This window comes from Myxocyprinus asiaticus, chromosome 27 (genome assembly GCF_019703515.2).
Source record: "Myxocyprinus asiaticus isolate MX2 ecotype Aquarium Trade chromosome 27, UBuf_Myxa_2, whole genome shotgun sequence".
NCBI lineage: Eukaryota > Metazoa > Chordata > Actinopteri > Cypriniformes > Catostomidae > Myxocyprinus > Myxocyprinus asiaticus.
The window spans coordinates 26269268-26289036 of NC_059370.1; the positions used below are offsets into that span (position 1 = coordinate 26269268).

The 19769-nt window shown below is 38.2% G+C and overlaps 1 protein-coding gene across 4 annotated transcripts; it reads right to left on the bottom strand.

Moving 5' to 3' along the window:
- Positions 1–1936: 1936 nt before the first annotated feature.
- LOC127417881 (SH3 domain and tetratricopeptide repeat-containing protein 2-like) lies at positions 1937–19077 on the bottom strand. Of its 4 annotated transcripts, none has more exons than XM_051658127.1 (18): positions 18880–19077; positions 16090–16188; positions 15264–15389; positions 13989–14116; positions 13780–13885; positions 13559–13702; positions 12827–13022; positions 12542–12615; positions 11931–12126; positions 11474–11607; positions 11063–11113; positions 8982–10700; positions 6821–6998; positions 6504–6654; positions 5845–5967; positions 5510–5660; positions 3794–3990; positions 1937–3621 (listed from the first exon to the last, which is right to left on the bottom strand). In XM_051658127.1, the coding sequence occupies exons 1-18, from the start codon at positions 18917–18919 to the stop codon at positions 3070–3072; spliced, it is 4365 nt and encodes a 1454-aa protein (XP_051514087.1). In that variant the 5' UTR covers positions 18920–19077; the 3' UTR covers positions 1937–3069. The 4 variants fall into 4 exon arrangements, with proteins under 4 accessions (XP_051514087.1, XP_051514086.1, XP_051514088.1 ...); XM_051658126.1 differs by lacking the exon at positions 18880–19077 and adding an exon at positions 16779–17784; XM_051658128.1 differs by lacking the exon at positions 16090–16188 and having other exon boundaries at positions 1938–3621.
- Between the last annotated feature and the right edge of the window lie 692 nt (positions 19078–19769).

Genomic DNA, 19769 nt, shown 5'->3' on the forward strand with positions numbered 1-19769 from the left:
ACATCTTGCCAAGATTCATGTTGCCACACCCACCTCGCACAGTGACGCGGATGGAGCCTGCATATTTATAAAGTTTATTACCTGAGCTTAGTGAGGAAGGTAAGTACTGTGTTTGAAATTAGATTACTGTTATGACTAAAGCCCTGGAGCTATACAGCAACAGTGTGTATCAGCAGAGAGACTGATGTTGCCCCTCAGCACGTAGCTTTTCTCTACTGGATGCCAACTCACTTTGCATGTTATATATGCCAGGCAGTAATGAATCCCAGGCACCAAAACAATTACTGAGAAAAAACTTTTCACAACACAATAACTGGGAATGTATAAAAATGACCTGCATTCTGTGTTTTTCTCTAAATGAAAATACAAGTCTAAAATGGAGCTCTGATGGCTTTGGCCGTGTGGGAGTCGGACCCCATGCTGGATTACCATAGGAGAAAGCATAGAAATTCATTAAGGGTATAATGCTCAATAATTTAAAGCCTCCCGATGAAAAGCACAATTTAACCAAGTCCCATCAGAAAGCTTTTAGTAGTCATCTCTCTGATGCCTGGAATACATTAGTAGTTGGCTAATATGATTGAAAACATGCATATACTTACACAAACACAATCTATGCCAGTGAGTTATTTCACATCACCATGTACTCATTATGGAAGAAAATTAAGGGGATGCCTTTAATTAAATGAGAGGGGGACAAACAGTGATTTTTCCTTTGTAACCTAATGTAAGTCCCCAAATTTCATGAAGGTTCCAGTGTAGTTTGGGACCAATGTTAGAATGATCAGGAATTTGTTTGAGCTCCTATAACCATTCATGGCTCATTTTAGTAAGCCACATTCTAAAGTATGTTAATTATGCATGTTAATTATGTAAAAAACAAAAAAACATTAAAAAATATGTTTCTCACACACACACCACAAACCAGAACTTTGTTTAAAGTTTATACAATAGCTATAAAAATCACTTTTAAAGACTCACTTAAGATATGCATGTAGGGGAAGATGCTCCCATTTAGAACAGTGTGCACTGACAGCTAAATTATAACATACACCGATTAGCCACAACATTAAAACCACCTGCCTTTTATTGTGTAGGTCTACACAATAGAGCACCAACCCGCATCTCATAATAGCATTCTGAGATTATATTCTTCTCACCACAACTGTACAGAGCGGTTATCTGAGTTACTGTAGACTTTGTCAGTTCAAACCAGTCTGGCCATTCTCTGTTGACCTCTCTCATCAACAAGGCATTTCTGTCCACATAACTGCCCCTCACTGCATGTTTTGTTTTTGTTTTTGCACCATTTGGAGTAAAGTCTAGAGACTTGTGTGTGAAAATCCCAGGAGATCTGCAGTTACATAAATACCAAAAACCAGCAAGTCTGGCATTTTTAATTGAAGGAATGATTTCACTCAATTGACCTATAGGTGGCATCTCCCCCCATATTTTTGTGTCATTGTCTATGTGTGTTTACTCTAGGGTACATATTGTAAAGCGTTTGTCCTGTATGGTATTTTGGCTGAAGCACTTAAGTGCCCGTATCAAAGATGGCGGATTCCACATCGTCGTCTTCCGGAATTCTTCGCCTGCCAAGCAAGATGAACTAGGGGACATCTTCCAGCAGATAAGTTGTCCTTTCTTGGTCATCACCAAGCTACAGTCATAAAATAATAATAACAATTTAAAGCTTATGTGTACAGTTTTCTCGATTTCAAAGTTCTTTATCCCAGCTTAATATTCAACTATAAGTAAAGATGTTTATAGGCCCATCCAGCCCTGAAATAATGCTTCTGCTTTAAATACACTGAAAGAAATATTACAAAAGCTTCCAATATTGTGTCTAAAATTAAACTCTTTTTATATGTAGCATGTTACTCCATGAACAGTTACAGTAGACTTATTCGGCTATCTCACCTTTTGACAGAGGCTCTTCAAGCTAGTAGTCACCACGGCGAATGTTTCCCTCTAGTGGAGGATGATATTAATACAACAGGTCTAATGTAAATCAACACTACAACTTGAAGTTAAAATATGAACTTTTTCAAAAGTATAGATACAAGATGTAAACAATATGTGGGTAAACATGATTTTAGTGTGATAAAATCACTTAGTAACCTTTTCTGTGTAAAGTTATCCAATTTCACAACTTTGTTGCTGTGACGATGTCAACAAACCCTAAAATGACTGTAAAAATGACAATTTAAACAACTTTACAGCTCTAACAATACATGACTTTTAACAGAAGAATTAATGTAAGTGCTTTGATAAAATTATAAGCTTCACATTTCTGCCTTTAAACCCTCCAAAATTGACCACATTCACTTCCACTGTAAGTGCCACACTGTAACATCGATTTTTGCTTTTTTTAAAGAAAAGGAGGTACGAGTTGAAATGTATTTTTGTGGAAATCAACATTATGACACAAATGCTGTCGACTGAGCTTAACTTGTATTGAACCTGTAATATTCCTTTAAAGTTCTCATTTGATGAGCCAATTAAGGCTGACTTTATTATTGACAGCACATACCTAATTGATAGTGGAGTAAGATCAATTATGGTTAGAATTTATTCAGTAAGAGCTGTTAAAATTTACACACTGATTTGCATGGTAATTAAGCACCTGCTCTGGGCATGGACCAGTATTTTGCCAATGACAGTTCATAATTATTATAAAAAATTAAATAATATTTTTTCATTATTATCTTTTTTTTTTTATTATTATTATGTTTAGAGGTTTCTAGATTGCTCAGAAAGGATAAACAGAGAACAAATATATATACAGATAAAAATACATATTTACAATCATACAAAATCATGAAAATTCACATTGAAACATTATTAAACAAAAGAAAATATATTCTCAAACATTTAATAGATAAAATAAAAAAAAATTATTTTGCACCTCTTTATTAAAAGAAGTGCATTTTAAGAGTAAAAGCATTCTGAAGCCGCCAAAAAGCATTCTGAATTCACTTTTTTAAAGAGCTGTTGCACAACTTGTGGTATAGGCTACTGTATGTTTTGTTTATTTTTAACATCACATACAAGCCATACTCGCTGCACCTATATTACAAAAGTTAAGCCCTCCTTCAGTCTACTTCCATCAGTGTGGTTTGTGTTATCAGTGCAGATAGTCTCTGGATTGGTGTGATGAGCAGGCCCTGATTCTGTTTCCTCTGAAAAGCTTGTGACCATTTCTTCTTTGTGACCTGTGTTAGAGAGTATGAGCTCTGACTCTCTCTGGGCAGTAATTGTGAGGCAGGTGTCTGTTATGCTGGACTCTGTAAGAGTACTAGTGCCACTGCTGAAGTCTGAGAGGCCAGCTTTGCTGTGAATGACAGACTCTTCCTCAGCACAGTCTGCATTAGCGTGATCCTGATGTGTGTCTTCTTTGTCAGTAGAATCTGTGTCCGTAGATTCTGTGTATCCAGCCAGCTCCCTCTTCAGACTCTGTGCACTGTTCATGTAGCTCTTACACAGTTCTGCATCAGGCATGTAGTTGGCATGGATCTCCGCCAGCTTCATGTAGATGATGTACACAGTGCTTAGGCTTTCTTTGTCCTCCAGGGCTGCCGCCAGGGCTAAGTGGAAATAGCCAATGGCATCGAATGCATCCTGAGGCAAAAATATCAGTGAACATTTTTCTCAGAATGTTATAACAAACAGCTAACCTCAAAGGTGCTGCCAAGGTAAGTTTTCTAGATCTGTGTTTCTTCATATCTCTGTAAAACATGTGCTTTACTCCTACAGTTATTGTTCTGTCTGGGGTTTATGTGAAATTTCTCACCTTTAATTTGTATAGTGTCAGATCGGCCAATCTACAGTAGACTTTGACATAGTAGCGAACTTCAATAGCATGTTCAAGTGCAACGGGGCAGAGTGAAAGAGATTTCAGGTAGTAGTTCTCAGACATCTCATACTTCCCTAGAGAGAAGTAAATCGATGCAAGACGATGGAAGGCCACTCTCTCATTCAGAGGAACACCTGAAATACACATTACACTGCATTTATAATGTGCAGCTGATATAACAGAATTTCTGACAGTAGAGAATGAAAGAAAACAATACATTTTGTGTTTTAAAGTCAACATGAAACTACACTATAGTTGAATAGAGTAGACTCTAATGAAATATTTATGAAGTCTGATCTTATGAAAATGACATGACTGTGGCAACATTTTTGCAAAATTATATTACGTGGCTCCTTACACATATTGCTGGAGTTTCAAAGTAAAATGTCCACTGAAGGGTGCTAAAACAAAATGATGAGGATTTTAGAGTTTTAAATGAACAAAACCTACCTCCCTACTCTAAACCCTACACCTAAACCTAATCAATAGTCATAAAAGCAAACGTTTTATGAAAAATACAATAGCTAATGCAAGCATGCCATTTTGTGGTGCTTCTATGATACTTTCAGCTTACGTGTCAACTTGTGTGCTTTGCTGGACTTGTCGTACCCTGGTATTCTACGTTCAAAGTCCAATGGTCTATCAGTTGAGCTACCATGCAACTTAGTCATGTTGGAATAAGCTTGTAACTGTAGTTAGTTATGATGCAAACGTTCAAATGTATCGTCATTCAAATTATAGTGAATGTGTTTCGATGTCATAAGACAGTATTGTGCGGGGAACAGAGTGGAAAATAAGTGTTTGTGAACCGTTAATCTGGCGTTTTACTTGTGATTTGTGTGAAAGTGAATAAAACGTATTGTTGCGCTTCTATTTTTTATTGCACCTACAAACTGCTGCAATATGAGAAATGAGGCTTGTAAAACTCATTTTTCAAAAATGTAATTATAGTAACATGATTCTATGAGACCAGGATGTATTTATGAGTGACTTGATATTATCCATCAGTAATTGATTGGATGTGGAGGAGGAAAATTCTTCCTCGTGAGCATCTTGATGAATCCCAATGGTAAAGCTTCTTTTTCAAATCTATCAATTTCTGGATTTCATTTGTTTCATAAACGTTAGCCAGCATTTAATTGCTATATTAACAAAAGGTAAGATTTTAGAAAGGCTGCATTTCCTACAACAATAGCCTAATAAAAAGGCAAAGTAATCCATTTATTTGGCCAATCCACCTATTTCCTAGGTGAGACATTAGCTGGAAAAAAAAAGCACATTTTATATTCATGAAATATTCATTTGATTTAATTTATTAAGACTATAAACATGCATATAGTAAACAGACTCAATTTTGATTGCATGTTGGCTGTGATGTATTTGGGTGTATTGGGAATGTTGTTCGTATGCCGTGTGGAGGGCATGTGGCCAACAGGGGGCGACACAGTCCATGGCTTACAATCAAATCACATACAAAATGATGTCTTGTGTTTTATTATTCATTGTGGTCCATGGTCAAAATCTGATGAATATTGGCTATGAAATGTCTTTTTTTATTATTATTTGTTTATAGAAATTCCAGTAGAGATTCATATGAATTTATTAATCAAAGTTATTTTTAAAATGAGGAGTTGATGTGTATTAAGGTCTTACCAGTTGTGGCGCTGACCTGGACTGCAAGTGTGGCATACTGTAGTGCCTCCTCATAGTGCTTCTGCTTCGTCAGGAGCTCTGTGAGTTTACTCAGCAACCTGAACTCTGAGTGCACATCTTTAATGCTGCGTGCAAACGGCAGACTCCCATCCTTTTTTTAAAAACACAGCAACAGATTCATAAGTAGTCGAAAACGCTTTCACATGGTATACATATATATATATATATACTGGCTGTTCTCAAAACACTAACTTTAATGCTGCTGTGTGATATTTTCTTTGCTATTAACTGTTGTTTTGGTAGTAAATCTGTTGTGAAATCAAAGAGAAGCACACCCTGTAAAAAGGTAGGGCAGCCAGTCGGTTCCTGTGTCCTTTGAAAAAGACATCACCTGCCTCCTCATAAATGCTCATAGTGAAGCATGGGTCATTCATCTTCAGGGCTGTCTTCACTGCTGCCTGTAAACATTTGTTTATGGAGAAGGGAGTTAAAACAACAGCTGATAAAAGGAGACATGTATATGATATGGTAAAAGATTTCCTTAATAGATTACCACAGGCTAAAGTTTAAAAGATTAGAATTGATGTCATACTTTCGAAACTGATACGCAAAATGATACCACTAATTAATAGTTCACTTCACTGTGCTCCTTTTGTAGTAGCCTACACTCTTAAAAAACATTTGAGTCTATTTTTAAGATTTACACATTTCAATTGTGACAAATGTTCATCAAACTTATTATGAATTAAGCATAAGTGTGAAGTAATTTAAGTTTAATTAAATTGTCATTTCAGTTTACTAATTTAATATTACACATGAAATACTTAATGTTATGCTTAATTTATAATGATGTACATTCTGAAAAGTTTATTTAATTTAATTGATGGAAATTTGTCATGCAATAAAAAATAAATAATAATAAATAAATTAAAAAAAGTAAATCTAACAAATAAAAAAAGGAAGTTTTTTTTTTTCATTGCACCTTCTGTCTTACCTGAAGGTACATGTCAGCTAGTTCATCCTCACAGATCAGATAGTAGATACGGCCCACCTGCAGCCATGTCTCAGACTCTTCCTGTCTTTTCCCCAGATCTATAGAGATCCTTAAACTTTGCTTTGAGTAATCAAGAGACTTTCTTGAAGACCTGCAATCGTTTTTCCATACATATGACTTTTTTTTTTAATTTATGATTCACTCCTTTCAGTGTATAAGGCTCCAAACAATTGAACAGAGGTCAAAAATCTAATATTGACAGTAATACTATAATTGTGTAGTAATCACGTGGTATGTGCTTATATTGTACTTCTTACTTCTCAGTGTTGAATGAGAGATAGAGGTTGCTGAGGAGCTCCAGGTACTCTCCTTCTAGTTGTTTATTCTTCAGAGTTCTGCACACCCCCACACAGTGCTCATAGTAAACAATACACTGTCCATAAAGCAGCAAGTCAGCATAATGTTGACTTAGAATTTTTGCCACAACCATTTGACCTGCATTAAAAAATATATATATATATATTACTATTTTACTAGGGCTGTCCTGATACCTTTTTTTGTTTGTTTGTTTGTTTTTTTCTCTTTTTGAGAATGAGTATGAGTACTCACCAATCCCATACCTGTCTTTTGTTTTATTTTTTAAAATAAATGTTGTTTTAGGGGGCCTGGGTAGCTCAGCGAGTATTGACGCTGACTACCACCCCTGGAGTCACGAGTTCAATTCCAGGGTGTGCCGAGTGACTCCAGCCAGGTCTCCAAAGCAGCCAAATTGGCCTGGTTGCTAGGTAGGGTAGAGTCACATGGGGTAACCTCCTCGTGGTCGCGATTAGTGGTTCTCGCTCTAAATGGGGCACGTGGTAAGTTGTGCATGGATCGCGGAGAGTAGCATGAGCCTCCACATGCTGGGAGTCTCTGCGGTGTCAGGCACAATGAGCCACGTGATAAGATGTGCGGACTGACTGTCTCAGACGCGGAGGCAACTGAGACTTGTCCTCCGCCACCTGGATTGAGGAGAGTAACCGAGCCACCACGAGGACCTACTAAGTAGTGGGAACTGGGCATTCCAAATTGGGGAGAAAAGGGGATAAATAAATAAATGTTGTTTTATAATGTTAAGTGTTGTTGAAGAACCCCAGGGAGGAGAGGAAGAGAAAGCTATGGTGAAATATCTATCTACATACATAAACAGAACTATATGCCATTGACACCTTTTCACAGAACTTAAAATAAATAAAATACATGCTTAATAATAATAATGTTTTAAATCACAATCAGTTTCAAGTTGTGAATAGGTTTGCAGTAGAAATGTTTCAAATTGCATACACCTACGCTATTGTATACATCCCCCTGTCCCCTTGCTCATTAAGAATGTAAAAGTAAATATGGGAAACATAACATTTTATTCGGCTCAGTGCAAAAGAGAGCTTAGGCTTTTTGACATACAATTTTTCGTCATACAATACATACATTGTCTTATCACCTACCCTTGTCTTTTGATTGCCAAACTGGCTTGTCAGGACCAAGTTGTTTGATGGCCAGTTTGTCTTGAATTAGCAATAGAAACAATAAGCTGTTACACACACGTTCATCGATAGCGCTCGCCATGTTCGCATTGTCACACTGCTAGCAAGCACTAATACTAAAGTTACCTTTGCTTTGGTGCTAAGTTTATGGGCAGATTAATTTTGGCTCCAATGCGTCTAAATGAGGGCTCATTGCAATACCATATTTGATCACAGATTCCCATTGGAAAAATGAGGGGCTTTGTGGAGTTCAGGAAGGCAGCAGATTCTCTGCCTCACATGTCTTATATCTATATCAAATAATGTGTTACGTAGGTTTCAGCTAAATTACAACTTAAAAATAGAATAAAAACTTGTTCTAGGCCTGCTTTTAAATACATATTTCAGCATTTTGAACACTTTACGAGTAAACAAATTACATATTGGCAATTTATAGAATGGATCTATGTTTTCAAATGGATCAATATTTAGGTGGGGCTTAGCCCTACCTGGCCATTTAGTTGGGCCGCGCCTGCGTATGAGCCAAGGAGTTCTAAATGGTATGAGCAGCCAGCTTCAGCACAATCACACATTCACAAGCGCTCACATTTGAAGCGAGCAACACATGCAATTTTACTGAATATTTATCTAATTATATTGCAGCCTTTGCGGTTTAATAATCACATTAGGAAACAAAGTGATTTTAATTTGTGTGCTGAATGGTTACGGAATGACATTCGTTTGTCAGATGGTATTGGTTTTTGGTATCGGAGCATTTTAAAGTGCACAAGTACAAGTACATGACTGCAGTATTGGACCGATTCCGATACCAGCATTGGTATCGGGACTTCCCTAATTTTTACATTACACAAATAATAAGTTTAAAACATTTTCATATAAACTACATAAGCTGTTAGGATTTGCATAATGTAACCCTCGAAACTGATCCCAAAAATAAATCTTGTGTTCTACTTACTGTGCAGATTTTTGGTACTAATGGCAATAAGGAGGCCCAGTTCGAAGCATATCCTGACCTGCTGACTCCCTCCTCTATCCTTGTAGCTCCTGCCCAGCCAGAGTAGAGCCTGGACATGCTCCTCATCTGTAGGACTCTCTGAAAGAAACTGGAAGAGGTGGAGGGAATTTAGCAGGAAACACTCTGCCAGGCCTGAAGCCCCAACAGATAGAGACAAGCAACCCAGGTTAGCCAGTCCTAGTGCTTCGTTACGCTTGTTTCCATTTTCTCGTGAGATCTGCAGAGCGCAATAAAAGTTCCTTGCTGCCTCATTAACTCTGTCTTGTTTGCGGAGGCATATGGCTAGGAGGTTGTAGACCACACCACGCTGTGTTGGACTGTCTGTTTCATTCAAAGATTTTAGCAAAGGATGCAAAGTGGACTGAGCTTGTTCAGGTTTGTCCATTAAAACCAAAAGCCAGGCCAGTAGTACTGATGCCTCAAAGCCCTCCTCCTCATTGATTCGACCTCCTGTCTGCGCTGCCTGTTGGGCGAAGGGCACAGCTTTCTCTAGAGCTCCATGCTGTTGGTAAACACTAGTCAGGCACATACAAAGGTCCCTCTGAGTCTTCAGATCTTCTCCACGACAAGCTATTGACAAGGCTTGCTGAAGGTAGACCACCACCTGTGCAGGAAGAACCAAAGTACTTTCCTTCCAGTGAGGATTAAGCCTGACTGAGTTTTTGATAAAGAGTTCAATTTTCTGGAATGCATCATCCAAGGAATGGTCTTGCCCTGAGTCTAGGCTTAGAGAGGCTAGTGTGAGGTAGGGCAAATACTTTTTATGATAAAGCCTGCACAGCATCCAGTTGAGATCCACTGGAGCAACAGGCCTCCCTGCTTCTGCAGACAAAGTGATGGTAAGGAACTGAAGCCTCTCCACAAAAGGCAAAGCATCTTCTATTTTCCGTAGGCGGAGGAAGAGAGAGAGAGAGAGGTAGCAAGTCCGAGCCTCTAGGTACTTGTCCTTTTCGATTATGGCTTTGCGCATGATGGGTTTGAGCAACTCGAACTCATCCGCAGAGCAGAAGTTGTGGCATGGAAGACACAGAATCAGAGCACTGGCCTTTTCCAGTGTAAATGGCAGCTTGTCCATCATCTTCTGTTTCAGATAAACAGCAGTGAGATTCGTGTACAAGGAAATCAGAAGTGGTTGGTCATCAAAACCATTTACGGGAATTTTTAACGCCTCCTCGAAGTACACTCGTGCCTGTGAGTACTTCAGTTTCTTGGCACATAGCCTACCTAGGAGGAAGCAGGCTCGCCGATGGGCCCAAAGCATCCTGCCTTTCTTAGCTCCTTCTCGCAAAGTTTCCAGATGATGAAGCACCTCGTCTTCTGGAAGGCCACCAAAGACAGTGTCCAGGAAAGAGTAAGAGAGGTCGTAAAGAGACTGAAAGAAGTCCTGGAAGTATTCCAGGTTGAGAAGGGTCAGGATTGGATCACACCTCTCTGCTTCATCAGGCTCCCAGATACACTCCTCCATGAAGCTTGCAGGATCTTCCTCATATTCATCCATCTCTTGGAAAGTGTCGTCCAGGCTGAAGGAAAGGACCTCGGAATCCCACTTCAGATGATTCCAAGAGGCATGGAATGAAGGCCGTGGGGACGAGTGGTAAGGAGGTGTGTCACTCTTTTCTGATATAGTGCTCTTTCTTTGATCCACTGGGGTTTTCTGCTCTGCAGTGTACACACAGTAAATGTCAGAATTGTAAATCCTATTTAAAGGGATAGTTCACCCAAAAAAGAAAATTCTGTCATCATTTACTGACTTTTTTAATTTTTTATTTCAATGAAAGTGATTGGCAACTGGAGGTTGAATTCTGCCTAATATCTCCTTTTGTGTTCCTCAGTAGAAAGAAAGTCATACAGGTTTGAAACAACATGAAATTGAGTAAATTATGACAGAATTTTTATTTTGGGAAACTGTCCTTTTATGAAATTATACAGCTTGAATTGTTAGAACTTTACAAGAGCAGTGATAAAAGCATATTTATGCAACACAGCCTCAAATGTTTTCTTAACTTAATAAAAAAAATTACCTGATTTTGGATGGTTTTTAATAAACGCAAAATCAGAGTCATCCAGTCTATCTGCAGAATGAAAGAGTCATTTTATAAACATTAAAAAGTGAATAAGAAAAAAAATAACAAAGTTGTCTCCAAAAAAATCCCCAAAACCCGGCTTCATGTTGTTTAATTTCTTTCTTCTGTGGGAGAAAAAAGTGTGTAAGCCTCAGACCCCTCTCACTGTTATTGTGTAGGGAAAAAAAGAAATAAAAGTGAATGGTTACTGAGCCTAATATTATTTTGTATTCCACTGAAGATAGAAAGTCATATGGGTTTGGAACAACGTAAGGGTTTATTTATTATTATTTTTTTTTTATGGGTGTGAATTTTCCCTTTAAACTCTTGATAGTGGATCTCCCAGAGAGGCAATGCGTAATCTCTCACCTAATCTGTACACAGTGCTTATGTCAGTGGAGCAGAGATTGGCCAGTATATCAGACTGGCAGGGCTCAATACAGGGGTTAAGTTTAGACAGGCCCTCCCTTTCCTCCTCACTTAGAAAGACCAATTGTCCATTGCTGTGAGAGGCAAACAAAGACAACATTATCAAACACATGACTCTCATTCGGATCTCTTCATCACATCATCACATAACTCCACTAGCCCCACTTCCAACACCCTCATCACCCCAAGCTAGACAGAGGCACATTCAGCAAAGGTCAACAGAATAAAATAGCATTTGCCAGCTGTTCGCTTTCTTTTAGTATGTCAGTATTGCTGAGAGGCATGTTAAATAAATTATTTTACAAAATATAAAGAAGGTCATTCATTCAAGTGTATGCTAAATCTATGAATATGATTAAAAACAATTGCATTGTTTTGGAAGTAACTGTTTACTTACAGAGGTTTGATTCTCTCTGGCTTAACATGGGCCCTGTGAACAAATCCTGTCTCTCCACTGGTGAGGTGTCTTCCTATAAACACGTTCAGAGTATTGAAAAGAAACCCCTCAATCTTTATAAGGTCTCCCTTGTGTAAGTGCAGCTCATCTTTAACCATCGGGTAATGGTCCACTACTGCCACACAGGTACCCACCACTGAAAGGGAATTGAAAGGAAGGAGGGATTTGTTGTGATACAAAATTTTAGTTGTCTAATAATAATTATAGGGATTGTTAGCCTAAAAATGAACATTTGGTCATCATTTACTCACTTTGATGTTGTTTCAATCCTGTATGACCTTCTTTATTCTGTGGAACACAAAAGGAGATGTTAGGCAAAATGTTAGTCTCAGTCACTATTTACTTTCATTGCATCTGTTTTTTTTCCCCCTTTACAATGAAAGTGAACGGTGACTGAGGATATCATAATGCTTAAATCTCCTTTTGTGTTCCATAGAGGAAAGAAAGTAATTTGTGTTTGGAATAACATAAGGAGCATAAATGATGACTGAATTTTTATTTTTGAGTGAACTGTTTTAGAAATGGTCTTCCAATACTTTGAAGTATCTCACCAATGGGATGGTTAAAGAGGCCTTCTGTAACTGGAATCCCTCCTGCATTTCCAGAATATTTCTTAAGAAACCACCTAGGAAAAAAAAACAGTCTGTATTTGTATGGACTAAACACTGTACTAATATAGTATACTTCTAGTATAGTAAAGTAGAACATAGAGAAGATAAATCAATTAATTATATAGTCATTCAACCAGACATGTGTTGCTACAATTCTGTTTTCTCACAAAACCTCTAATGTGTCTAAAAAAGAGCTTAGAGAGTTTGAAAACCAGTGTCACTCACTGATAGAAAGGATAAGGCAGAGGCTGCATAGCATGGACAGGCACTAGACCATGTTGGCCCGTGGACAGCAGCGTACCTTCCCACATGGCCTCCTGTCCTATGTCTTTTACCATGATCAGGTTATTCTTCTCATAGGTCAGCTCCTCTTCCTCCTCTCTGCAGTCACTGTTGTATAAAGCCTTGGCAAAGAATGTACCTACAAACAAAAATCAGACTGATATCATGAAAGTGAATGGTGACTGTAGCATACTGCTTAACTGTGTTCCAGGGAAAAAAGGAAGATGTATGGGTTTGGAACAACATGATGGCAAGTAAATGATGACAGAATTTTCATTTTTGGGTGAACTATTCCTTTTAGTAGAAAACATATTCAAAGTAACTGTTTTAAATAAATACAACAGACTTTATGGATGGGATTGTTGACAGTGTGAGCAGTAATGATTCGCAAGATATTTTGTATGTAAAAAAACTAACGAAAATTTTGAGTCTGCAAACAGAAAAAAGATATCATCCTCCTTTTTTGAAAACAAAAGGAGCCTCCAATCACTTTTTAACCAGTCTCATTTTCAACTAATGTGATCTCTGAATATGCTTTTGTTTCAGTGGACTTTAGAATAGGATAGCAGAGATGTATAAATCTGACCATAATAGTTCTTTCAGTTTGTCTATTTGTTCTGTTTAAATCTCATGTCATGCATTTGTTGCATCAGCGAGATGTCGAGGTCCTTATACCTTCCTGTAGCAGAAGTCCTAGATAAAGAGTAGCTAAGTGATCTTCATCCACTGTTACACAGATCTCCACATCACTTAGCAATGCAGGGTCCAGCCAGAATGACTTGTCACAGAGAAAGTTCTCAAGACATCTTGCCACATATCCTGGAATATAATAGTACAATTAGTGGCTAGAATATTTCCAGGATGATAAATGTATAATTTGATTCATTGACACTAACCGAGTGTTAGGTAAGTGGAGAACTTCCAGATCTCCCCAACTGTCTTAAAGGTGATGACAAAGCTGTCTTTCTCAGCATGAACAGACACCAGCCGTGCAGACAGATCCTGTGTGCATAGTATCAACAATCAGTGATTCAATAAAAACTGAAAAAATTTGCACAATCAACAGTAATAAGTTAATGTTTTGCAAGGATACTTCAGTGTCTACCTTGAAGAGCTGGACGACATCCTGGCTGTTGCTCTCTACTACTCTGAGTCTGGTCCGTAATGCCTCCTGAAGCTCACTGTCAGGCTTTACACTGGATCGTCGTTTCCCACTAAACAACAAAATTATATCTCCAAGACACAAAAGGGAATGGAGTTAAGTATCCATTACAAAGAAGCCTAGATTTATGATACATTGCATTGTAATGTGAATGCTCTAGTGATGGTACATCACAGTGATGGTATACTTAACAAACCAATGTGATTTTTTGCAGTAACAGCACTATGAGCAACCACATCACTAAAGACCTTCCATTAAGGCAAAGATTAGACTGAGTATGCACATTAGAGACCTTTGGCATTAGACACGATAGTGTGCTGAATAAGTGTAGCCATAAAAGGCTATTATGAAGATGGAGGCCATTCTTTCCACTGAGAGCTACTACACAAAATGTACATTTTTAATCATCAGGCCGAGCAGTTATCTTTGCTGAATTGTGCTGTTCTGTAATGATCCAGGCTCATTGACAAGGTTACGGTTTCTTGTTCCATAGTGGTGCTGCAAAATCAAGACTAGAATGAAAATAACTGACTAGTGACCAATCATGACTAGCTGTGTAATTAAAGTTAGTTAACCGTGTTGAGAAAAATTGTGTTCTAATGGAACTGCTACTGGTCAGACTGATCACACTGTAAATTTGGTGACAATAGGTTGAATGTTCTGCTGCTGAAATCGCTCTGAGCTAAATGAAATTTGCATCACTGCCCCTAGTGGCCGAAGCTGATAGCGTTGTTGAATATATGGGCAAGTGTGAGCTTCAGATTCCGTGTGAAATGTCCACAGAGTGGCGCCAAAAGTGAGTTGTATTTTTGTTGTAAATGGTGTAATACAGTAAACAGGAATGCATATTCTATTAACTCTTCCTCCAAACCCCAACCCTAAACCTAACAATCAACCTCCGAATTGCGCTAACTACTGTGTATGTGAAAGTGATTACTTTCAGGTTACCACGGGACTAGAACCAACGTCTCTAATGCTGTTTGTCTATCAGGGGAAAAGGTGAACATATTCATGAATTGATGCAAAAATGTCTGATGATGCTGCTTGTCCGTAATTTGGCAGTATTTTGTTAGTGTCGATTTCAGGGTGCGTGTACTTTTGGAAGCAACATGTTGATTTCTCGTGTGATCATGTTGTACTGGTGCTATTACTCACCATGCACAGAACCATTCGGCCTGATGATGGAAAAGCACCTAAAGAAAACCATGCTGCAAATACCTGGCGAAAAATGTTCCCCCATTGAAGATATTGTGCCACTTCCACTGAATGCCTCCTTCTTTTTCCAATAACTCTCTTTGCTTCTGCTTTCTGCCTCCACCTCTGCATCAGCCTCCGCTTCCTCATCTCCAAAGCCAAAACAAAGGAAATTGAGATCAGTGCAACTTTTCACAGTGCAGTTGCAGTTGACTTGTAGCTCTGTGAATGTGAAAACCACCTCAACACTACCATTTGGTTCAGGTTAGCTTAAGGTTACTCCTTAAACTAAAATAAAAATAAAAAAACATAATGGCTGAAGAGTGATAAATGTCCTGTGAGCTTCTTTAACTTCTTAATAATTAAGGACAGTGGGAAACTAGAAGGATCCACTTGTCTGGTTTTATACATGTTCTATGTTCCTTCTATGTAAACTGCCATCATCATACAGTTTCTTATTCCAAAACATGATACAATAGACACTAATTAAAATGTTTTAAGTTAAAAAAATATCAGGGCTGCATTTACAATCTCATAACGTTCTATGCATAAACAGGAAGTGTGAGCCATATCATAATGGCTCTATAAATATCAGCCAGATGGCTTAAATAATAGCCTCTTTCTCATTTCCGGATTGGTATGACCTTCCCAGCTTTGTCCATTGAAAAGAGAGGATGTCCCAAACAGTTCCTTAGCACATGACTGAACATGTACAATGTGCATGTCCTACAAATGTTTTGTACTATCAGGTAAACTGTCCTATAGACATATAGACTAAAACATTAAATATGTGAAATATGTGAATTGTGATTTGTAAAACACTCATGCTTTACTCAAGAAATCCTCTTACCAACTGTCATGATGTCATTGGGTGGAAAGAGCTCACTGACACCTGCTAAAGTGTATGGAGGGTCATTCCATAAGGCATCAAGCTCAGCAGGTGATATCGCTATTGAAAGGGAGGGGGATGATCAGGGGAGTGTTATTAAATTAACTAAATGATGAATAAGCAGCAGCCTTAAGGGTACATTTTTAATCAAACTGAGAGTGAGTGACAGAAATATTTCACTGCTTAAACAGATAACAAGACATTATCACAACCCTCGAATGACGCATTACACAGACCAAAACTGGAGGCATTGTGTGCATGCAAACAACAACAAACATGGTAAAACCTTCATACTGAATCAGCCTAAAGATAGCTGACATTTAAGTATTCCAAATGCTCAATAAATGGATAATAAACTGTCAAATCGGTACAGGTATTAGTCAACAGCTGGTAGTAAATTATCTAAAATCACACAAGCAACAATACAATACCAGTAACACACACATCAACATCAGTGTGAAATTAGTAACAACAGGCAATCTGAGCATTGTGCACACCAAGGCACACAAACTGGCCCGGAATACACATCCTGCATTACCTTCATGGGTAAATCTATTACCCATGACTGACAGAAACACTGTGATGTCTCGCTGTGAAAGTTACTCTTTCTTCTCATGGCAAAAAGCTATGAAAGCCAGGATGGGACCAACCTGAAAATGAGAAGCAGTTCCTGAGGCACGGAACAGGACAAGAGCAGCATGCCATGATGTACACAGCCAGTTTGAAATGTAATAGAGCCAGCTTGGAGAAAGATCCACTTAAACTCCACGGAGTATTATTTATGAATTTATTCCGTCACTACTCTCCCTCTTTCTCTTCCTTTCCATCTTCCTCTTGTACTTAAACTGCACGCTCTCTACTGCTCATGCTTACATCCATCTATTTCGTTCTCTCCCTTTTCCTGTCTGTGTCTACTCAGCAGACGAGTGAAGCACTCTTTGCTGCTGGCGTGTTTGTGTGGGCTGGTTAGTGCCTCTCTGTGCCAGGGGCAGGAGCATTTTTGCATCGCTGATGAAAGGCCCAATGAATTAATGGGCAGTGTGTAAGTCACACCAAGTAAATCTATTGGAATTGATTAAACTGGTGCACCTCATTTCTACTCTTTTCTTGAGTGATATTCAGACTGACAGCTCCATGGTGGTCATACTAACATGTCTGGCTCTTAGGGAAGCTCAGCCCTCTGTATGTCTGGCATCATTATTCTCTGCCAGTTTCTATCATTGGAGGATCTGAGAGAATGCAATGATCGAGTAGCACTCCAGCATTCTCCAGCATACTGATTTCAACTCTTGTTTTCGGTCTTAGGGATTTTGAAAATTTGGCAAGTTCATAAATCATATTTTGAATCATATTGAAGGGTTCTTTTACCAATTCAACCCAAGCATTACAGTTGCAAAATCTCCTCTTTTTTTTCTCTGTTTTTATATTTCATAAATAGTGTCTTATTGTCTAGACTTAACTGCACTGAATGTGTTTCCCTGTCACTAGTGAACAAAGAGGATACTTATCCATACAGAATAAACTTGCACATCTCATAATGTTTTGCAAGAGAGGGCTCAGTCAGATTCTAATTCAATTTGTGGAGATCTTGTGAGTCTGAGCTGCTGTAAACAGCCGAGAGGCATTTCTCAGCATACCTCTTTAACTTTCGTACAGCATCTTTATTTACCTTCAAAAGAAAGTTGAAGCCATTTTCGACTCCATCAAATAATATAGTGTTTTGCTGTGGGAACACCTTTGCAAAACTTAAAAATATGCTAGAAGCAAACGGCACAACACATCTACTAGACTAGGTTTGGAAACGAACCATGGTTTGAGGAAAAAATGCTAATAAAAGTGATAAAAATTCCCCAAACATTCAAGATGTGGAGGCAGAAATAGAATTCTTCTATTTTTGTATTATCTGACATATGAAATATTTATTAAAATGTAATCATGGGTTTAAACACCATAGCGACCAGTTAATTTAACTGATTTTGTTGAAGTATATTACTGTACATTAATAAATTACAAGATGTTAGAAAAATATTCTCATAAAGGATGAAAATGCCTCTGAAAATCAATTCAAATGGGCAAATATTAGCCCCTAATAAAAAAATCAAATTACTGACACTGGCATATACAAACACTATTAACTTTAAATCCAGTGTTGCCTATAATGAGTAGTTTAAGCTGCCGTAGCTTGGCAGCACATTGTGGAGTCTACTGGAGGAAATATAAGTGAATTGTCCCATGTGGCATTAAACTCAACAGTGGAGTAGAGCGGTTTCTCTGTGGGTTACTGGCTCAGTGTGTGGATGTCAGTGCAAATAACAGGAGAAATTTGTAACCTGAGATGGGGGTATAGACTCTAAGTTTAGAATGTCTCCCTCCTGAGCCCAAGCAGCACCCATTGTTGCTATTAAATAGGGTGAATAAGTTGTAAGAAGCTAGTCAGTGAAAAATATGTACTGTAATATGATGACTGTAAGGGAAAACAAATGTTCAAGGTTAAGAGATAGAATGACAAGGAGAGAGATACTATGAGTTAAATATGTTAAAGATTAGACGATCAGGACTCTCCTGAGCTAGTGTAGTTTTACAGAGTAAACATACTATTATCCAACAACTTGTCCTTCTTTCACTGAAACCTTAGAACTATTTTAACATGACATTTACAGACTCACACACACACACACACACACACACACACACACACACACACACACACACACAAACACACTGAAATTGCCTTTGAGAGAAAGAGCATACCTCTGTCCTGCTTAATCCCAGCTGAAAGTTCGTTCCTCATAGAAATGTCAGTATGTGCTCTGTGGAATTGGTGAAAAGTTCCTCTCAAACTGACTAAAACTAACCGTCATGATCGTGTGTAATGCTCCTGTAGAGAATATAGCAGAGCAGGGAGTGTGTATGTGCTTGTGTGTGTTCGCCCTTGTTGCATGAGTTTAGAGCTTTCTCTGAAGGAAGTTATTTAAACTCCTCCCCTAAATGCTGTTCTTTCTTTCTTTTTCTCACTCTCTCACTCTGTGCCCAGCCCTCTCACCCCCTGTTCTGCTGGACTCTGGGTCAGGTCAGAAGATTTTGACAGCTCATAGAGAGTTAGATAACCTTCAAACAAACACTCTCACATACTGTCTCATCAAATACCGAATATCTTTCTACTTCACATTAAATCAAATTTATGAATCCAACTAGAAGTAATTCTTTCGAAAAATCAACAAAACAGAAGCAGAAGGATTGTTTTTCTTGATGGAAAACAAAGTAATCCATCTGGTACAACTTGTTTTCCGTAGCCTACATCACAAAAGAATGTCACTAGAGTCCTTATAAACCTCATTACAGTCAGATACGTACACCCTTTTGCCTGCATTCCAAAGATGCCTTGCTCAGACAAACATTCAGACATGTGTGTATTTGCACTCTCATCATTCCCTGATTGAAAATGGCAAAAAAATTCCCTGATTTTATTTTCACTTTAAATCATCATTATTTCTTAGGCACTGTCTGAGCCTTGGCTTAACTGGTCATTTCTTGTTTTTCTCTCCTGGTTAAATATAAACCCTGGATCATACTTCATATTCTACAGACTGTTGTTAAGCCCTTACAAAAGTCACCCTGTGAACAAATATGGCGAAGACATG